Source organism: Vollenhovia emeryi, unplaced genomic scaffold (genome assembly GCF_000949405.1).
Source record: "Vollenhovia emeryi isolate VEMERY1.0 unplaced genomic scaffold, V.emery_V1.0 DF939146.1, whole genome shotgun sequence".
In the NCBI taxonomy this organism is placed as follows: Eukaryota; Metazoa; Arthropoda; class Insecta; order Hymenoptera; family Formicidae; genus Vollenhovia; species Vollenhovia emeryi.
Genome location: NW_011967220.1, coordinates 1,145,833 through 1,168,752, shown reverse-complemented (window position 1 = coordinate 1,168,752; position 22,920 = coordinate 1,145,833). Strand labels below are relative to the sequence as shown.

At 36.6% G+C, this 22,920-nt stretch overlaps 1 protein-coding gene across 1 annotated transcript in view; it reads right to left on the bottom strand.

Annotated features, from left to right (window-relative positions):
• Positions 1–19,704, bottom strand: part of LOC105566196 (scavenger receptor class B member 1) — a 43,514-nt gene extending 23,810 nt beyond the window's left edge. Inside the window, exons 1-2 of the mRNA XM_012020012.1 lie at positions 19,000–19,704; positions 7,042–7,915 (exon numbers count right to left, since the gene is read on the bottom strand). Of these exons, the coding sequence (XP_011875402.1) occupies positions 7,042–7,222 (181 nt within the window). The 5' untranslated portion in view covers positions 7,223–7,915; positions 19,000–19,704. The remainder of the gene's footprint in view (positions 1–7,041; positions 7,916–18,999) is intronic.
• Positions 19,705–22,920: the final 3,216 nt, after the last annotated feature.

Sequence of the window (22,920 nt, the reverse complement as noted above, 5' to 3'; positions counted from 1 at the left end):
TTCGCCTTTACAATTACAAATTTCCCTTCTATTTATACAGGACATTATCATTAGGACAATGTCCTGAATAAATAGAAGGGAAATTTGTAATTGTAAAGGCGAATGATGCTCGCAAAAGAAACACATGTATGTGTCATCCGCGGGAGGTAACTCGAATTCATCGCAGTCACATGCGGTACATTTACCGCGATAGTTACCGCGTCGATCCACTCCCATATTGCTCCGCAACAATTATTGACAAAAAAATTAAGCTTAATATTAAACTGTGTAATCGAGATGAAAACCGCCGAGTAACTTAAGGATGTATGTTACTTAAGTTAAAATAGAGGGAAAAAGCTGAAATTTACAGAAGTTGTGCATTTATATACCATGAAAACCTGTGATAAATTTTGGATCAATTGACTGATTCGTTTTCAAGTTATTAATTTTTTAAAATTTTATGTGCGTTCCAGACAACACGCTGTCCAAAATATAAATATAGGGTACCTTTTATAAGACGTCTTATGATGTTACGTGTACAAGATAGATGTCTTAATGATATCTGTAAAATGTCTTATATTCCGATTTTAAACAACATATTGTTTGGAGATTGACAGGTTATGAAACATTTTTCTGTCTATATGCAGATTATATGTATATGTCAGATTTTTGTTTTTAGCAGTTGGATTCATGGCAAATTCCCAGCCAAAAGTTTTTAACCGCTATTAAGAATATTTATAAATACGCTGTCAATAATTATAAAAAGAGGTTGAAGTTATTTAAATCAGTAAAATTAACATCTTTGTTATAATATTCAATAATAGCCAGCCGTTAAAGTATGCATACAACCGATATATATTGAATTTTTAAGATTACTGTATTTTTTGCTGGGAAGGTATACGTAATACATCCTTAAGCGACTGAGATACTCTAACAGATTGATTGGCAAAATAAAATCAGTTGCTATGGTAACTCTTGTCCGCTTTAAATATATATGACCAAATCCTTTACAATATCCGTTATAATGTCTGTCTTAACAGTATAACCATTACGGTCGTACTTATATAAAGGATTTTATATAATCAATAAAGTGTCATATTAAGAATTCCACTTAATATTTAATATTGAATATCTGTTATAAAATATAACGGAAATTTAATTGTCCTTTATATCTAAAACGGATATGTTTTGCAGTGTACCATGACTATCTACTTGCCGGCGTTGAGGTTCAACGGGATCTGCTCGTCTAGAATTTACTTGGCGAAACTTTCAATTTTCACTCGCTCATAATGCATTCTTTTTAAATCAGCTTCAATGACTCAAAATAAAATATGCCACCTCGGAGATATCCTTGCGCGTGGAATGCCTTCTATCATACCGAACGTACAACAACGCATTGTTCGTCCCGGCTTCCAGCGAAATGGAAGCAAATGAGCAAAGCGAGCTGGATGGAATACGATGTCAAGTGCTACATATACGCGCGTGACCCATAAAAAAGAAAGAAGGATGACACCACGCGTGTCTTCACGCGACGCAACGCGGACAAGCACGCGATGCGATAATGGGATACGTACTGTCTGCCTGCAATCACCAATCTGTATATCATAGCTCCATTTAATGACATGGCCCCGGCGCATTGCAGGACGAGAGTATTAGAAAGTTGATAGCCGCAACGACCGCGCGGATCTATGAATGTGGCATAGTAATGTCAATGCGCCCCGTTACGGTGCATGACGATAATAGATAAATGATTTGCGAACTGCTCGCGACGGTATATTGAACGATTTATCATGGTTCTTCAATCAGAGACTTATTCACCTTTCGTCTTCGAACAGTACAGTACGCTCGGAAAGTCGTGCAATATCTCAATGCTTGCTTTTGGCGCCGAGTATTTGTGCCTATTTGGTCACTCGGTATAATAAGCAGACGGATAGCCGTGCGAAGATTTCGCAGGCGATATCGTTGAATTAATCTCTTAAAAAAACCATTAATGGCACGCAACCGGTTATTCTATCTCTTTCTCTTCTTGCTTTTTTTTCCCCTCGATCGGACTGACTATCGCTTGAGCGAGGCGATTGCATAATTGACAATTTCTGAATAGAGACTTGTTTAATTAATAGTTTAATTCAGACTCGCTTGATTCAAGTTTAGTAGATGCTACACGACCTCATTATCCGGCCAAGTAAGCTTTCAAAGGCGAGTAACTCGGCGGCAGGGAAAATCGTATGAAAAATAAATCGAAAGAAGATTTTGGAAATAGCAATAAATTGCCAATTACGCAAGGAGCGTGCATATCTCGTGTGTGTCGCAAAGCGTGAGTGAAAATCACGCTGCGCTCGCCGCTCATGCCACGCAAAGCGAAAATAAGACGAGCAGAAACTCGTATTCTCTTGCGGAACCTAACGGGAACACGGAATGAAGGATGTACCAGGCACAGGATGAGAGAAGGTCTCCCCGGAAGAGACATTATAAAAGGAACAAATGGAAATAGGCATAGGAGCAATTTTCTTCCTTCAAATTTTTTTAGAGGAGATGTTTTAACAACTTCGAAATTATACTTGTGCACTGAGAAAACTTTCCACCGGGTAAACCAATTAAATAATCATGTCCATGGTTACTTTTTTCCGATTAAATTATGTATATACTCGATGAAATTTATCCGATGAAATACAGTTACCGACGTTTGATCGAAAAACCCGATCACATTTTTTACTGGATATGCAATTTAATCGGACACATCCGTTTGTTATTATGTAATTGGATTATCCGATTGTATTTAGTTGGATATTATCAAAATCTTCGTACAACAATGTGTATACGGAGACTTGGATTGTAAGAAAGCCCTCTCTGCTTGTTAACTGCAGAAATTTCAACGCCGGAACATGGTTGGAGAGTTTAATGCTGGATAGCGCCGCATTTTATGCTTCCTTTGTTTTTCTCTTATGACAGGAAATTAAAGGAGGATTATTTAACAAGCACTTCTGCATGTTGATGATGCACTATGCGTTATTTTGATGTATGTGCATACATACATGTGTAAATTATATTTTTTATATATATTATTATATACTAGTATATACTCTCTTACGAAATTCCCTACAATCACAATCTCGAAAATACCATTTCCACGGTTGCTTGAAATAACAAGCTTTTACACAGGCGTGTTAGGATAAACTAATGGGCGATAGTGAAGCTAATCGAAGTGATGCGTATATAACTGTGCTGTGCAACCTGTCCTCTATCACTTGTTCCACTGACCCACTGCACTTCGGCCTCCGTTATGTTGCACATGGTATTTAACATAGCGTACGTGTATATACAAGATATTTTATTTCATATCTTTCATATCGAATTATTTCGACGATGCCCATCGATGTCGTCCTGCTGTTATTTGCTATCAAGAGCGGTAATTTTCTAGTAATAGAGATACATCGTCGTTCTTGGTGTTTCACGAAAGAAACAGTAACAATAAAGTAATAAAAGTATTCCAGAAAAAATGTTGTCACATATGTGACTGTCTATTCGTAGAGAAAATAATTAATAGAAATTTAATCGTCAGTCTTAGCGCTGAGATATTGAATCGTCAATCCCTCGGTCACTACAACTTTTATAATCAGTTAAAGGCAACTTTTGAACCAATTATGTTTGTGCCGTACTATTAAACTTTTAGCTCGCGTGACGTCAGTATCTGTGATACCGTTACAAACGCACGTTTGTTAATGTGCAAATATTGATGTTGATTTCCGCTTTTAAAATGCTCGTGCAAACATGCCAGCAGCATCGTTTTCTGGTGTTTAAAGCGTTACGATCTTTACAATCATTTTTAATGATAAAACATTCATATTCATAGAGCGCAAATAGAACAATAACGAACATCACGCATTCTGACGTGCAATGTTTAGCTGACCTAATAACAGTTTTAATTCATAACTACCGTGTAATTGCTACTTTCCTCGAAATGCTGAAATTTAATTAGCTATATTATCGACACGCCTTGATCACTAGCTACGATATTAAACTGCAAATTGTAACGGCTAGAATCAGGTTTTTCATACATCGTCCTGTTATTTGCTATCAAGAGATTCGTGAAAAATGTGAAAAGCAGTCATTTTCTAGTAATAGAGATACATCGTCGTTCTTCATGTTTCACGAAAGTAAAAGTAACAATAAAGTAATAAAAGTATTCCAGAAAAAATGTTGCCACATATGGTATGCACACAGTTGGAAAATTTGTGTTTTCTTGTTAAAAAAAGATGCCGGTTAAAATTTTTGTGTTAAATGTTTAACACAATCACGTGCTAATTTAACATATTGCTCTTGTGGTAATTGATCTCAAATGTAAAATTATTAAAATAACTGAAAAGAAATGTTAAAACAACACAATGTGTACTTATTTTTAAACTGACACAATACATGTGTTCGATATTATTAGTAACAACATTTCTCTGTTAAAATTTACAGAATAAAATGCTGGTTTTATTCTATATAACATAAGTGAGAGTGATTGCAAACCGTCATTTGACTTATTACATCTGTAAAATGTAGAAATTACATTTTTTTATTTATTTTGTCATTAAAAATGTGTTAATTTTACAGAAAATTTATTTTAAACTATTTTAAGATTTGCATTTATTTTGTGTTAAAATATTAACAGAGTATTAGTGTAATCATTTAACATATCCATATTATGTTAAATTAACAGAAAAATTTGTGGACCGTTTGGTACATGCGATATCTGTTAAATTTAACACAAATTTTTCAACTGTGTACATATGTTATCTACACATCTTTTCTTTTAAGAAGCTACAAGAGGAGATGTCTAATTAAATTTTTACGAAGACAAAGTAAATGCGACTAAAGGTTCTAAATATTTTTGTTAAAGTCAGCAGCAATAATTGAAAGACATATTTACATACTGTTCCAGTACCATTTTGAAATTTCCAGTGATTCCATGCAGTCTACAATGTAGCAATAACTTAGAATGAGATTTGTATATGATTTCAAATTTTTTTCCACACTCATCAACTTTTAAAAAAATTTCAAGCACACTTTTTTAAACAAAAAATACATTTTACATACATCGTATTACACTCATTTTGTAATTAAAGAGATATTATCTTTTCATGTTAATTAAGCAAATATATTGATAAGCGCTTTTGACATAAAACAAAAAACTTTTATACATAAGTATATCTGAAATAGATGCTCGTTATAAGTTACGAGATTCAGCGTAAACAGTTCGAACGTCAGAAGCAAATTAATTGTCTAGAAGATGACGCGATAATCATAAAAAATGTAATGATATTACACGCAAAAAGATGAGTCTATCAGTCACTTTTTATTGGTGCGGCTTTACGAGGATTGAACGTGAAACCTAGCAAGAGCTATCGCGACCCTAATCGACTGCGCACTACAGCACGAATTACCACGAATCTAGCGATCAGCAACTAACTCTCTCTCTGGTTTAGTTTGTCAAGATAACAAGAATATTTCGACCACGTAACGAGAATTGACTGGTCGACCTTGTACGCAACTTTAATTATGCACGCTCTTTAAATGTGGTGAGAGTTGCGGTTTGATACGGCGGCTCTCACTTTGATACCTGTTATTCGTAAACGGTAATCGTTGATATAAGGTGGTTGCATTGCTTTTTAGCTGAAAGAAAAGTCGTATTGTTTTGACACTGAGCAGCGCGTGTTACAAGTATCTGACATTGAGAAAAATTAAACATAAAAAATTAAGAATAATCATTTTTTTATCCAGATGTAACATTTATAAGAAAATTAGTAGATAACAGTAAATAGATAGCCGTATGTATATGTGAGTATGCATTTCAGTAAATTTTAATTAGACTCGGAATTAATGAAACTTTTTGCGTTTATCATGTAACAACATTCAATATTAAAAAGTAAAATAGAAATATAAAATTTTATATATTATTATATCTTTGTTTCATTTTTAAAACTGTATTATTAGAAAGTTTATAGCTAAATGCAAATAGCAAATAATTTTTATAACATTTTGTATTTTCATTTCATACATATGCATGTAATATTGAAACGGAAATTTCATTCATATTCTAAATATGGACAAGAAAATAGCTGCGTAATCGATTTTATAAAATATAATACACTTTTTACAAAGTCTGGCAGCAGAGAGGGGGAGAAGGAGGAAAAGGAGATATAAAATTGGAATAAACTGTCTGTTGTAACAAAATCAAGGGCAGCATACAATTTTAGTATTTTTGAAGATTTTGTAAATTATTGTAAAATAATAAATGAACTTGCATATCTTCGAAGCACCCGGTATGCACTTTAATGATTCTCACCGTGAAGAAACTGTTTGTCATATACCTACACTGTATTCCTTTGACGATTTACGTGACTTGCATGTTCAAGCGATACGTTATTAGCAGAATACCTCATACAGATCAATTAACGCTAAATCGACTACTCTTTCAAATAATGACTAATTAAGGAAAGTGTCGAGTGAACAATGGCAATTTACTACTCATGCTGTAATATTGTTCCGGTCTGGTTGCCGGCACGAGTCCGCAAGCTTCTAATAACGTATTATCATTAGTTGCGGTAGAAAATTGCAGTTAAGAATCGCGGTTTAGTACGGATTAATCGGATTACGCAAGAGTAAAGCTTGTCGTCCGCTTAACATTTACTTTTCAAGATTAAGTTCAAACAGTTAATGCATTAAATGAGCAACGTAATAAAAAAAAAAAGAACCAAACAACATATGGAAAACGGCTAATGCGGGTCAAAGGCAACATGTAGGTAGCCTATACTTGTAATTCATTGAAATGTGAATTCATGTACCGTTTCCTTCCACCTTTGTCCTGCGCGCCGGTTTCTTGTCGGACATAACGCGGGTTTCTTACGGGTGGAGTTATTAATAAAAATATAATAAAAACACAACGGTGTCCACGAATCGAGATAGAAACATAAGAATTGCGTAGAAAGCAGAAAAATTCCTGAGCGCGATAAGTTTCTGCCTTAAATGTAAAACTTATTAGAGCAGTTTATTGTTGAATAATAGTTGATAGTTACTCACCATGTCTGAGTTTTCCCTTTCTGGAGATTATCAAGGATAACGGCCTCGGCACCTTTTCGGTACAAATATTGTCACTGGTGTGATCTGTCACGCCGAAGAGGGCGTTTCTGCCGACTTTCATGTACTGCCTGCCCATCACCTTCGGGGACCTCGTCCCGAACAAGGACGCAATGAACTTCATCTTCGTTGCCTTCGATCTTGTATCACGGTTAAGAAAGAAAATAATCTCGTTGATCGATAAATAACAATCGATTGCACTCGACGTAACGCTAATAAGACAATTGATAAGTATCAATTACTTGAGCCGAATATATTTTTCATAAATAATGTTTGTCGAAAAAGTTCTGTGTTTCGATCGCACTTTTATTCGGGCCGGGGGTGCACGATAGTCTTCAAACGGCCGATTGCTGATGAACGAGACCGTCGATCATCAGCCGAATGAAAGTGGAATAAAAGAAGATTAGATAATCCGCCAGAAATAACTAATTGCTATAAGTTTTAATTGGCGGTTGTAAGCACGTTGACCCAGAATGAGTGTTGCGTGTACAGGAGGTCATCATCAGCATCGTTATCATCATCATCATCATCATAATCATTATCATCTACCGTCACTACACTGGGCATTGTTTTCGCGGTGAGCACACATCTGCATCATCATTATCGTCGTCGTTATCATCACTACTGCCTCATCCTCGTGTCCCCCGCCGTCGTTGCGTCGATATCGCGGTTTCGACAGGTACCACCGCACCACGTGTTCCTTGCGTTCGTATTACGCACTGCACTTTCACACCTGGTCCAGGCAAGACGCACGTTCCCTCAGCTTCACTTTCACTCCTCGCAGTCCCGTCGTTGGTCCCTCATGCTTGGCTTTTGCCTGAAATGCAAAACCAAATCGAAATTAAAAAGGGAAAGGAGGAGGCAAAAAAATAACTAGCCGGCCCGACGCGTCTCGCAATGGAACCTTTGTCACTGGACATGCGTTACGTAAATGTCAAGTATGCATTTATGCGAAGATTATTTCCAGCGCGATGCAAGTGTTAATATTAAAGTTACTCGATCAAAGTTACAGGGAAACTATCGAATTTGTATCTGCGCAAATAATAACTAATAACTTCTAGCCGCGCCTTTTCTGCGGATAGCGTAAAATCAGTATCCCATTGCTCCGGGACAAGAGTGGAATTATCTCTTTAAATTATGTGTTAAATCATCATTTAAATTAGAAATTTCGTGCGAAATTGTCTTACATTCCATTAAACATATTATTTTACACTTATTATTATTATTATTTTATGTTTTAGGAATATTATTTTCACACATATTTTTCCACTTTGTACACTTTAATAATGTCAAGGTGCAAACTGTGAATTCATTCAAGTGTTTATTATACGAAAATGAGATACAATGGTGTTAATATGATGTAGATATTGAGTGAATGAATATTAATTAACAAAAAAAATTTACTCTGCTTAGTTGTACATCCATGTGACGCAACGGAACTTTTGTCAAAGTGCAAACTGTAATTTCATTCAAGTGTTTATTATACAAAATGAGATACAATGGTGTTAACATGATGTAAATATTGAGTGAATGAAAATTAATTAACAAAAAAAATGTACTCTGCTTAGTTGTATATCCATGTCTCGCAACGGAACTTTTGTTATTGGACATGCGTTACGTAAATGTCAAGTATGCAGTTATGCGAAGATTATTTCCAGCGCGATGCAAGTGTTAATATTAAAGTTACTCGATCAAAGTTACAGGGAAATTATCGAATTTGTATCTTTGCGCAAATAATAACTAATAACTTCTAGCCGCGCCTTTTCTGCGGATAAAGTCAGTATCCTATTGCTACGAGACAAGAGTGAAATTATCTCTTTAAATTATGTGTTAAATCATCATTTAAATTAGAAATTTTGTGCTAAATTGTCTTACATTCTATTAAGTATATTATTTTACATTTATTATTAATATTTTATGTTTTAGGAATTATTTTCACACATATTTTTCCACTTTGTACACTTTAATAATGTCAAGGTGCAAACTGTAACTTCATTCAAGTGTTTATTATACGAAAATGAGATACAATGGTGTCAATATGATGTAAATATTGAGTGAATGAATATTAATTAACAAAAAAAATTTACTCTGCTTAGTTGTATATCCATGTGACGTAAAAACTCAATAGCGAAGATCATAAGCTAAAATACACCCTGCGTGAACGCATACAAGTGGAATCAGTAGAGAGAGGAGCGGAATAATTATTACTCTCATAAGACTATTTATGTGTACTAGTATACCTACATTTAAATGCACACATATTGAATATTTGATTAGTCTGAACGTAACTGTTTAACTACTCTGAAATATTTGACTGCATTAACCACAAATTATCCTTTTCGCTCTAAGCTGATACCAATAGCATATACGGCATATATTAAATATTTGGCTACATTAACTACAGATTGTCTTTCCCGCTCTAAGCTGATACCAGTAATATATATGGCAATCCAGTCTGGCGATATGATTGTGAATGTACTTGGGGAACACTACATGAAACATTGGAAATATGAATGCATGCATGATTATTGTATCACAATACACCTACATTTGTCAAATCATATTAATCCGATTTCTATTACTTAAAGTTTCCTTTAAAAGACCCAATTATTTTATTTAAGATTATTGTCTAAAATATCCCCCACTGTATCTCATAAGGAAACCAATAATGAATTTAAAAAATATATAAAAGGAGTTATTTCTTAAAAATAATATGCCGCTATATCACAGATATATCACAGTTTAAGATTATAATGCATTAATCACTGTGCGATACATAAATGACACGTTATATTAAATGACACCTGCTGAAGCAGTCAATTAAGCAATTATATTGCTGACGCACGGAATTGTCGTAAATGCCGCCGTTTTACTCATTATGATCATTTTGTTTAGAAAATACATCGTAATCGACCGATTGCCACAACCATAGTAATGAGAAAAAATGAAAGAGCTACGTCAACGTTGCAAAAAAAATTGTTGCAATAAATAAGTTAATATTGCAATACTAAATGTACATATTTGCAAACGTAAACGCCAGAATAATCGAGAAATATGATTTCACGCAGATCAGTTGTTTTTTTTTGTCATTTTGCTCGCTGATATGTTGCTGAATTAAATTTACGACTTAAAAAAAATTCGAATCAGATATTAAGTTATTAATTTTTTCAAGGATTCGTTTGAGGTCTCGCCAAACCCAGATTTATCGCATGACATCAGTACAGATACCTATTTTTATAAATTTATCTGATCTAGGATCATTGATATGTAATTTGAATATGCGAATTATTAGTGAGCAAGAGGATTAAACATGTAAAATGTATTCCGCAGCATTTATCATGTATAATTTTGCGAAAACCCGGCGAGAATGGGCAAAAGAATATGCTAAAAAAAATGTTAAGTATAAAATAAATTCATCTTTCGACAGCATATGTTATAAACATGAAAGTTTAATAAGAATTGATGTCATAATAGGAATAACCGGAAACGAAGTTGAGTTATATCACGATGCTCATCAATACTTTCCCCATTAGATTTGTCTATCATCCTCGTATAAAGAGACTCACGTTTACTTATTATATTTTTCATGACGTCGATATTATATGATGTATCTGCCCGTCATCTTCCCAGAAGGTTACCTTACTTCAAAGACACTAACTCTTTTTTCATGCATATGCATTCTTCTCGTATTCATTGTGTTTACGGGAACGAAAAATTCGCAAAACCAAATATCTTCGCCTTCTTTAAAAAAATTTCAGGCGTATACCCGGGTTAATATCATTTAAAAATATTTATTATGTCCTTAGATTTCAATATTTCGTACTTTGTTACTGCTTTACGTCGGTTTCACAGTGTCATCATCTATACTTGCTATATTTTTCTCACGCAAGAGAACAAACTAGTATAACGACTATTTTACTAGAGAAAGCTAAAGTAATATCTGGAAATCCTGTTATATCGCTTTCTCGCTCTTTTTACATCGAAGAAATAAAGATAACTGTAATTTTACAAAAGATTAACATACGTATTGGACGAAGTATAGAGCAGATTCTGTTTTAGTTTATTTTTTAATTTCGATATTCTAAGTTAAAATAAAATTGGTATTAACTTTTTTCTATCAACCTCGTAAATCAAATGTAGAAAAAACCATAGGCGTGACGAGATATTGCGAAATAAAAGTATACTCCTTCAGGGCATGAAACGTCATTCGCTTTAAAATATCAATAACCTGATTCCGCACACTTTGTACCACAGACTGTCCGGCAGGCGTTGAATTCGTTTTTTCTCAGTGGGAAAATTTGATTGAGTATTCTTGCCCTTTGTAGGCTTTTAAGTTTTAATTATCAATCACTTTAATTACGGAAATGTAAACGCAAAACGTAAAGAAGGAATTCTGAAAGAAACAAAGGCGTTTTTTTTTTAATATTGTCGAACCGACAGAGTGCACTTAAATTTATTAGCGTGTACGTCTTAAATTTCCTCGACAAGTGAGTCTTACAGTAAATACGCTGACGCAGGTGTAGCCGTCATCGTAAATAAATGAGTGAAGAAGCTTCCAAGAACATGGACAGTGATTTCTGAAAATGCATCGAGACAGAAGTTGGCACTAGCAAATACTTCTTTATTAGCTTGACACTGAGAGAGCGCATTTCTTTCTCGCCTTTGAAATTGAATCTCGCCAAGTGAGTGATATCGCGATGATATAATTAGATGTTATCGTGACATTTGACACGAACTCAGCGAGCGTACAAAGGCGCCTAAATTGCAGCTCCGTTTACTAAGCACCATAAATTAAGGGAGAGTTACGCAGAATTACGCTTCAAGGCCTCCAAAGGTAGTTAATGGTCACGCACGTCTGCCGTAAATGCGAACTGCGCCGGAATGTTTCGGCTGCATTCGCATAAATCTGCCCATTCTTTCTCTCTTTCTCTTGAGAATCGTATACGTGCACGCACCTTACGCGCGGGAAAAAATGATATACACGAGCGCAACTTACCAGGACTTTCTGTCTCGTGTCTACAAGGGCGATCGAGAACGGGATTTTCGCGCCACTGTCTCTTATTGCTTAATGCGCTGTTACAAAAACCCGTGCATTATTCAGCTGGTCTTGCCGCTTTCGCAGTTTAGCGAAAACGCGCCAGTAATGGTCGGTAAGTTTCGATTGTATCTACGCGTTGCTCTGCCTTCACGCTACACTGTAATTTTTGTATCACGACCGGCATTGTGCCGCGGGCAAGGATGATACGAGAAATATAGGACAGTATCATGTCGTCTGCTGAAAGAACTCGCTGTTACAAATGAGTACCGTAGGAGGAGACACGCGTGAACAATTTGCCGCGAATCGTACGAGAAGTCGCGTGATTCGTTCCGTTAAATTCAAATGCGATGCGTTTTTCATGCGCTTAACATACCGTCACGGCTGTCATATATAACCCACAATTGCATAGCAAAACAACGATATCTTGCGGCGGCGTTTGCGGTTTGCAAGTAGCTGATTAAGCTTACGTTTCCGCCTATCACCGCCGGACATAATTTACGCGCCGGTTGTATATGCGCTGTTAATTGTCGATCTCGTTACCGATCGCGCATGTGATATTCAACATTGAACTATGTCATCAATGCGACTTTCGATCAAGGTGCAAGGAACAAGGTGGTATCTCATTAAGTGTTACACCAGGAGAATGTTAACATCTATTTCTAGAAAGTGAAACGAGCCGGAATTTCTAGCATTAGCAAAAGGTTCATTGAACGTTCGGGGAACGCCCATGGCGTGCGAACCCCCAATCCTCAGGCTCTCCTACGGGTTAAGGTTCCAACCTTCGTCGTGGATAGATCGAGCGTCGTGTTGGCACACGAGCCACTTTTTTTTTTTACGCTAACGCGCAAACTCGATCTGCGAACTATCATTATTTTTCCACTTCCGTTGCACCGCTTCTCCGCGCGATTAATCGTTCGCAACCGGAGAGTAAAACTTCTCTTTCCTTTTGCCACCTTCCGGTAGCGGTTTTAGGTGGCCGTTCTCCTTTCCCACCTTTCTTTTCCTGTCTCTTTGTCGGACGTATGTATTTCCAAGCTTTTCATTATCGGTAAATAATGGTAATGACCTCAAACACGACGACAACGATCGTACTGACTGTGTGATAGCGAGAAGGAAGTCCGATAGCTGCCTTTCCACTCGCGCACGCGGGCGAGGATAGAAACACACACGACACATGCTTCCGTCTGTTATTGCGCGCGAGCGTTAAAACTAGATCAAGCTTTCACGATCTCCCGGCATTACCGAAAGAAGTGAAACCACCCAAGGGGTGATGTGTACAGATGTCCGTGGTCGCTGGCTCTGTTACGCCAAACCTTGCTCGACCGGGCGTGCGGCGAAACAATCGATGGCACTCCGACGTATCGTAAGACTTTCGCCAGAAGATCGAGGAAACGCGGCTTGACATCCGTAAATTATTATTGTTGCTTTACAGCAAACGTCCTTGCCCGGTTTAAGTTACGTAATCATGCCTGTCGTTACGAGCTGCCTTTATATATCTTCGACCTCTTGGCATTTCAAGAACTCTCAACTACCGTACATAAAATGCCACTCACAATTCTTTATCTTTTGTAACCTTCTTTTTTATCTGTAAATTCAACACCTTCGTTTTGCTTTTCTCGATTTCCCAGCTTGACCCTTGTCAAATTTCATTATCTTTGCAATAGTCGTACTTAATCTTTATCGCTTACAGTTTACTTCAGAAGAGCAATTAGAGAGACTAATTAACCATCTATCTTCGAATGTAATAAACATTTCCACATTATTATTACGTATTTTCTAGTGTTAAGTATCAGCCGTTATTGAGATTCGATAATCCGTGGGTCTCTCAACTCGCGTACTCGCGTATTACACACGGTTTTCGCTACGCTTATACTTGCCACGAGACACAATCGTGTCTCTTGACAAGAATATTAAACTAGAGAGAATGCAAAGTAAATTATAAAACAGACAAGTAAAACATGTTTTTACATGTTTTTTTTAAACATCTTATTATATCGCTGCGTTTTAATATTGCTCGTTCCTGAGGAAAAAAAATCTCATACATCATAAATAGTTTCTTTGCTATATATATATTGGTGACATTAATATGCTTTATCAATATTAATAAAGTAACAATGATTATCCTTTGACATCGCACGCCGGGGATAGATTCTTGAATTCATTCGCAAGAGAAACGCATGTGCAGCTTCTGTAAGAACGAAACTTCGCGCGTACGTTTCTCTTGCGAATGACTTGCAGAACCCAGCCCCCGCACTTTAATATCTTCACATTTCGTATCCATGCATGAAACTGTAACTATAATACAAAGTGAGTGAATCTCATTGTCGCCAGTGTTAATTCAAAAAGGGAATATTTTTCAAAAAGTCGACCAAGCTGGCGAAAAGGTGATCTTTATTTCGTTCACAACGTTTCGACCTCTTTATCGGGTTGATATTTTATCACGTAGACGAGCAAATCATCTTGTGATTTGATGAAAAAATGTGAATGAAAAAATACTTAATCGGGTCCCTTTTCAAGTGTGGTCCAGAAACAATTAAAAGCAACTGAGCCGCAATATAAAAAGAAACAAAGGAAAGTCTATTTTTTTAGTATAGTGATGCATAAAGGTGAAAGTACCTATAGTTGTCGGAGCAGCGTAATTTGTTTACCCGAAACAATCGGTAACTTATTTTCTAACGACACAACCAGTTACTTATTTTCACCCATAGTAATCCCAGGTTTGACACTATGAATCTGCAACCACAGACTCATGCACTCATTCTGTTTCGGTTAAACAAATTACGCTGCTGCGACAACTATAGGTACTTTCACCTTTATATATCACTATACTAAAAAATAGACTTTCCTTTGTTTTTCTTTAAATTGCGGCTCAATTGCTTTGAATTGTTTCTCGACCACACTTGAAAAGGACCCGATTAAGAGGTCGAAACGTTGTGAACTAAATAAAGATCACCTTTTTGCCAGTTTGGTCGACTTTTTGAAAAATATTCCCTTTTTATGATACAAAGTATAACGGAGAAATCTCAGTTTCATACCAGACAACTAGGAGAAATAAAATAAAAATTTATTGAAATTAAATTCGTATAGTTTTTTAAATCGCGCGTTTATTATTTCGACGTCTCAGACGATAATATGGACCTTTGTCTCTTAGCAGTTTAATCGTAATTGGATTATTTTCTGGTCAAACGTAATTATAATTTGAATCGATTTAATTAGATAATATTGCCGGGCATTTAATTGCGGCCGATAATGCCGCACTGCGAAGTGCGGGTGAAAGTCTTATTGTCTTATCAATTGTGTAAACGTACTAATTAGAAGTCCAGCGGGGGCTATTGCTATTCAAATTGCAGCCAGATAATGCATAATGCCTTTTTAGAAATTTAACAAACAAAGAGTCTATAAATTGACCGTTTTATTCCATTTTTAATGTACCAATATTTGCTTTAAATTTATCTACTTGTCTTAAACCCGTCGTATTTGCTTTGTCAACATTACCTACTCACGACGATCTCTTTTTATTGCGTATAATCCGAAATTTTTATACGTAAGACTTGTATCGAAGCCCCATATCGTTCTTCAGTGCTGATAAAATTTACATATGCCATTTACTCGGTTCAGCATATTTAACGCTAATCACGCGTCAAAAACACCGGCGCGAATATGTACATTGACGTTACATACTTTGTAAAGATGTTACTTCGAGGAAATTAAAGGAACGTAGCATTTTGTTTACTTAGAAAATAATAACTTCCTTTGTTCGCAGAAACTTTTAAACATTAACGGAAACACCTCATACATTGACGTATCCATGTGACGCGTCTTTTACTGTATACTCTTCGTTTTAAGATATTGGTAATCGCCTGGCAATCACGTTAATTTACGCTCAATGAAAATTGGTGTAGGTGGGAGCGGACTCGTTGCGAAAAATTGGGCAAAGATTACACGGTAATCCGATACGTGTGCACATAAGCTTCGCCTTGCCGACGCTGAATTACTTTCTCGGGGTTCCTCAGAATTTCGAAATGTGATCCATGCCGACCGTATTATGTTGAGCAATATATTCTTGAAAAGAGTGGCGGTCGTTGAAGAAGGACTTTCCAGTTTTTGCACGGCAACGTGAAAAACGCCGCCCAACTCCATTAATTGAACATCAATAATCCTCGCGCTTAGCCAAAATTTCGAATGCGGCAGATCGCTGAAATTGTGCCACCTTCTTGTCGGATACAATTTTGCCATTTGAAACATGTTAATCGATGATTTGCTCGTCTACATGATAACAGTTGCATTAACAAACAACGTCCGCCGCCGAATAACTTGTCGGGATTCCTAGAGTCATGCTGTGAGAACGACTTGTTCGCCGCGCAGATAATGACATAGCAAAACGTCACGTATAAGCAATACAAGGTAAAGAGGAAAATAATGATCACTCGTTCCGCATTGCCGGACAATCCAACGAAGAGTATTTTAACTGTTTCGCGTTACCGCTAAATATAGCGATATCGAATTCAGTGTTTCAACGGACTCGATTCAAAATGTCTAACAAATCTAAATTCAAAAATATTAATAATGGAGACTCAAGGCATGGACCACGGTATAATAGAAATATAATATAAATCAATGTAAAATAAGAACGGTCCGTGCAGGATAGCCCTATGGTTTATCGTGCGACTTGTTTATATACCGTTGCCAACACGTCCTGTGCGCCGAGTACGTTTCAGTCTTAAAGTACAGTTTGTTGATGGAAAACATAATAAAATTCACACATACTTTTAAATCTATAAACGATTTGAATTTAATACAAAATAATACGTACGTCCGAATTACTCGTGCAATCGTCAAGTCGAAAGTACCGTGACAGATTTTAAAAGTTCCATCGACAAAGTATAATTAAAGATTTCTGTTAAATTTTTAGTGAATAACAATTCTAAACGTTTGATATTAAATTTTCACAACTCAACCAAATTGTCATTTTAATATTCGCGAGAGAGAGAGAGAGAGAGAGAGAGAGAGAGAGAAAGAGAGAGATTCAGCAGCAGTAAAGACGCGCGATAAAAATTTTATCTACGACCATAATTTTGGCAATATCTCCTCGATAATATGTTATTAATATATTCCCGGGTTCATTAAGCTTTGTAGTAAATGAACGCTCCAGCAAAAAGATGAAACGAAAATATCTCTAATATATTATATTAGCACATGCAGGCGATAGAAACATATTATAAAATGTAGTTCGGTGAAGAATTGTCTGGCAGAGATAACATATTACTTAAAGTTTCATTGAACAAGCGTTAATTAACAAATGAATGGTAATTAGGAAAAAAATCACTGTGAAAAAAATTAATTCCAATCTCCATGTGAAGAACTTTTTTTTACGCACGATTTGAATAAAATATCAATTCTTCGGACGCATATTAGTTGTAATTTTAAAAGAGATAAATGTTATTGTTGTAAAAAAGATATCCGAAATTTCTCGGTTGGTTTCAAGTTTTTGACCAACCAAATGCAACGACTTGCAAATGTACAAATTACATTCATAAACGGGCATAATATATTCCGGACGAGCTCGATGCTACGCATCGAAAGATCGTGTATTCTAAAGTGAGGAAAACTCCTAAAAGTGCCATCCTATTCTAAGCAAACGATATATCGGACACTGATAACCTGATAACCTGAAACCTGCTAATAACTTGAAAACTGTCAACGAAGTTTCTATTCTCCAAGGACTCGTTTCCGCGACGCTTCTAAGTGGTACACGAGAAATCGGTCAGTGTCTAAGCTTCACTGCAGGAGTCGTTAACATTAAGTAATACGCTTTACTCTTTAAATATCATGTTAATAATCGATCTTTTACGGACGATAAATCATACGTCGCGAGGAAGATTTCTCGACACATTATGCGTAATTGCTATGGCTAATTTGTTCGCTGCAAGCTTAAGTATGTCGAGTTATATGTATCCAGGTCACATTATTGAGATTTTAATGCGTTACATAAAATCACACATATTTTCCGTCATGATTCGAGGATTAGATAATCTTGCTTAAAGCAAGCAATAAATGTATAATGACTTTGTATACATAATTTATTTACTTTTACTTGTGGTCTTTAATGTATTTAAACAAATCCTTTATCATCTTACTTTCTCTACGGAGAAAGGGGCAGAGAAGAAGATTTTACTTTAAAAATTTTAATTTCTTATAGATACTACAAGTTTTATCATAGATTTTTTTATCAATATGTGTTCATATTCTACGTCTATTAAATTAAATTAGCTCCTTTAGAAGACTCGCAAAATCTACAAATTTCATTAGGCTTAAGAATAACTGTTTAAAAAAGTTGACATTTTGTGAGAACCAGAAGATACAAATTAATATAAGAATATATCATATTCTGATGTGTAATTGTAAATATATAATCAGCGCGAAATCTGTGCAAACAAACAATATTTAGTGTCGCAAAGGAGATAACCCCATGAAAAAAGATATACTCCGTACATAAACTTATTACGCGAGAAGTAATTTTATCGCAAACTTTACGGTATTTAAGATGTTGTCTACTAGAATTAGTTTTAAAAAATGTAAATTTTAATTTTTTTTAGTTTTATCTATCCCCTTCTTTTATTCCTTCCGCTAACTCGAAAACCGTTTTATCTTCCAATTAACCTTTCTTTCCACAAGTCACCGCCAAAATTAGAAGTGGAATTCGACGTCATATAAAAAAAATAGACTTCTCTTCGATCACACTTATTTCCTGTAGGTCGCTTCGCTATGTATTTTCCAATGCGTGCAATAAGGCATTACCCGACCGTGTTCTTGGGCCACATTCTTCGTCGCTTTCAGATGACAAATTATTCATATTTACTTACATAATATCAGCCCAATCGCCGTCCTCGCCGTTTTCGTCCTCGATGTCGCCGTCGTTGTTGGATGTTCCTCGAGTGCACGCACAACCGGGTTCATTAACTGACCAGTAAAATCCTTCTTTATGTAACTCACGGGCTCTCCGAGAAAGAGAGTGGGAAGAACGGCGAAAGAAATACCGGACAGATTTCTCTATGTTGCTATCAGACTTAACTTATACGTCTCAATCTCCACGTAAAATCCCGTTACTCTCGATCTTCCCACAGAACCGACATTGAATTATGGATAACTGGAATCCGCCGAATATTGAAATTGACGAATGGGATTTCGTAACTCCCCCTCGTCTTTTTCGACGCAGCGACTTCGCCAAGATCGAAGGATATCAAGAAATCCAAGATCGATTGATCAAAGCGTTTGACCGAAAATGATTTGAAAATGGCCGAAAATTCGCGGTAATTATTAAAAGTTTGTTTAAGTTCACTTCCCGCAGACGGTCACAAGATTCGTTGGCTGTTATCTTTTCTCTTTCATTGATGAAAATGAGGCGTTTTCTGCAGCGGCCTGTGTCGATCACAGTGAAGACTCGCGATTGCACTCGGCGCGAAGATCACTCGTTGAGTCTTCGCGAATAAATCCTGGCGGGCGATCGCATGTCCCCTTTTTAATTCGCGACTCGTCAGTGTAGAAAAGAGAGAGAGAGAGAGAGAGAGGGAGAGAGAGCAAAAAAAGAAGAAGAAGCAGAAGAAGAGAGAGAATAGATTATCTGACCGAGGGAGAGAACAGCGTGGACAGAGGAGGAGAGAGAGAGAGAGAGAGAGAGAGAGAGAGAGAGAGAGAGAGAGAGAATAAAGAATAAGATAAGGAAAAGATGAAGGGAGGAGAAAAAGACGAGGAGAGGACCGAGGATGAAGACAAGACCCGACGTGACGTTTGGGTGTACGCGCGCGGTCCACGATCTTTCGAATAGCAAGCGAGGAGATAGTGCGATGTAGTGCCGCCGCTCGTAGAGACCACCAGGTGCCCACCAGATACCCACCGAGTGCCCATCGAGAGTCGGTGGTAAGGGAAACGCGCTGGGACTCGGATAGCGATCGTGAGCGAATCGCCACCAGTTCCGTTGATTTCGCGAAGAAACGTCGATGCACTTAACGCGTTTTGCACTTCTGTGCCGAGATAGCATAAAGCAATTCTCGACACCACCTGCGTCGGATCCGTAACAATTTTCCGCACATCGCTCCGATAACATCGAAATAAAATATCTAAAATTGCCCCACGGTTCGCCGATTTACGCATAAACTTAATTTCAATTGGATGATAATTGTCTCGTTATGGTACAAGCGTATTCCTACACAGAGAGAATTTTCTTTTCTCACAGAATTTACCCGGAAAAGCACGGCAGTTGTGGGACAACGTGGCATTTCGAGGAATTTTTTTGAGAGCTTTTTGTCATTTTATTATTTTCTACTTTTACTATTTAATAAATGTCACTGAGCAACGTGGCATTTCGAAGGATTTCATGAGAGTTTTTTTTATACTTTACTGAAATTTACTAAAAATCTATGAATTAATTTAAAAAATAATGTTTTTAATCTAAAAAACTAACTTTACTAAAATGCACAGGATAAAGTCTAAAAGAAAATACTCTCCGTGTATAATCGTCTTTTTTGATATATATTTTATACATTTTAATATATTTTTTATATATTTTTTATATATTAGCGAACGAACGAGAAATTTTATGAGTCTTTTGTCATTTTACTAATTTGTACTTTTACTATTTATTAAATGTCACTGGACAACGTGGCATTTCGAAGGATTTTATGAATGTTTTTTAATTTTACTAAAATCTACTAAAAATCGATAAATTAATTAAAAAAGGAATCTTTTTATATATACATTGGCGAACGAACACTGGGAGATTACAAAAAGTTTTTACAATTATTCTTCGTATGGATCCACTAGTTTATTCATTTCTATCTCTCTCATTTGGAATTAATTTAAACTAGGAGATACATTGGAGGATTAATCAAAACTAGGAGATTCCTACATGACTATTTTTACGAGACTAGATTGGCGAATGCTTCTTCGTAAGATTAACTTCCGCGCTACTTATACATTATTAATGTAACGTTGCTGACGCAAAAATGAATCTACTACCTACTTTTTCCTAATCCACCTACTTTTTAAGTCAGATCTACGGACTTCTATTTGATAAACATCCGCGTGTCCATAAATATTTCATGTGAAATGGTTTCTGATTTCCGACGTGCACAGTTGAGCCTACGATACTAAGAACGTATGGTTTCGCGCTGCCGACTTCCTCGCGCCGTGCGTGCTGCTATGTATACCCCGCTGATCGTTGCCTCTTCTGCTATCTCGTCCCCGTTGGTGCTAGATCCCGCGCCATTTCCTACTTGCATAAGTATCTCGCTGCATGCGATACCTTCGCAGCGTAAACGATTTGCAGGTACTATCCTTGTTTCGGCTGCTCCGACTCTACGACGAAATCGGTCATTAATCGGTTCCTCGTCGCAATACGATCGTACGTAGATCCTGCAAGAGATGCTGGAGATAAAACACGTTTCGTATGTACCGCCGAGTCTCACGATTATAGTATTCAAGGGGACTGAAACGACCGCGCCGCGCGATTCCAGGATTAAGGGCCGCTGTGAGCGAAAACCGCAAGAATGCGAATGAAGGTGGACAAGGCTGGTCCAGAAAAATTGCGACGTAATCTCTTGCGCGGATCAAACGTTTATACGTTGGAATATTAAAAATGATCTACGCGGGACGCTCAGTGTCAAAGCGAGCAGAGAGTACCGGGGCAAGTGCCTTGTCCAACTTAAATGCGGAAACATCGGAGAAGTCATCCCAGGTGTACTATGAGAAAAGGTCATAGGTGTGCTTCCGCAAACACGATGTATCGTGTTGCTCGCAACAAGAAGCGATGACGAAATAACATATTGTTTTGTGTAACGTGCTGCTCGTTCCAGGAAATACATGCTACAAAAGTATACTAAAAACAGGTACCTGGAACGTAAGTAGGACGTTTGAATTCTGGCTGACATTTCTCGCTATACATTTTTTACAACGCGTTTCTAAAGGATCTTCATTTGGCATCGTTATTTCTTCGGGCCGTTTCTCTGTCGCGACCGACAGTTCTCGGCACGTGGCTTTCTGTGTTGGGAAAAAATGTCTAAGTAAAATATTATTAAGCCTATGGGCAGTGTCCATACTTCATAGTCCATTCATCTTCCCAAGTATAATTTTGATGTGTTATAAACACGCGTGTACTAGCTACGCTTACACTTGGCGCGAGATACCACCGTGTCTCGTGATAATCAATCACAGAAATGTATTAGCATTTTAAGATATTATATGATTTTGAAGAATAGATTATGAATACCGGTCTGAGATCCAGCCTGACGTATAAGGCATTGCTATTACCTGTATCATTTATACATGTATAAACGATCAAGTTCATGTATTACTACTAAAAAAAAAACAGAACGCGCGTTCGAATGATCGCTCCCTGAAACCGCACTCGTAATCGACAATACATTTCTTCGTCGAAAAAAAACTTATCAATTAAAAATATCTTAGAACGGTTGAAAATATTTGAATATTTTTATTAAACACTGGACGTTTAATAAGATCATATGTCTGTTCAACATAGGGGATAATTAATTTGATAGATTAGCACCCTTAAGAAAAAATGCAGCCAAAACTGATAAAAAAACTGGGCACTAACTGGTGGATAACTGATTATTGAAACTGATGACAGCACGATCAGTATATTGAAACAAGTTACTGATAAAAGAAACAGTTGTACCAGTTACTGATAAAAAAACTGGTCAATAATGGTCCAGTTTTATTCAGTTTTATATTGATCAGTAACTGATACAACTTTTATGCTGTTCGGTTGT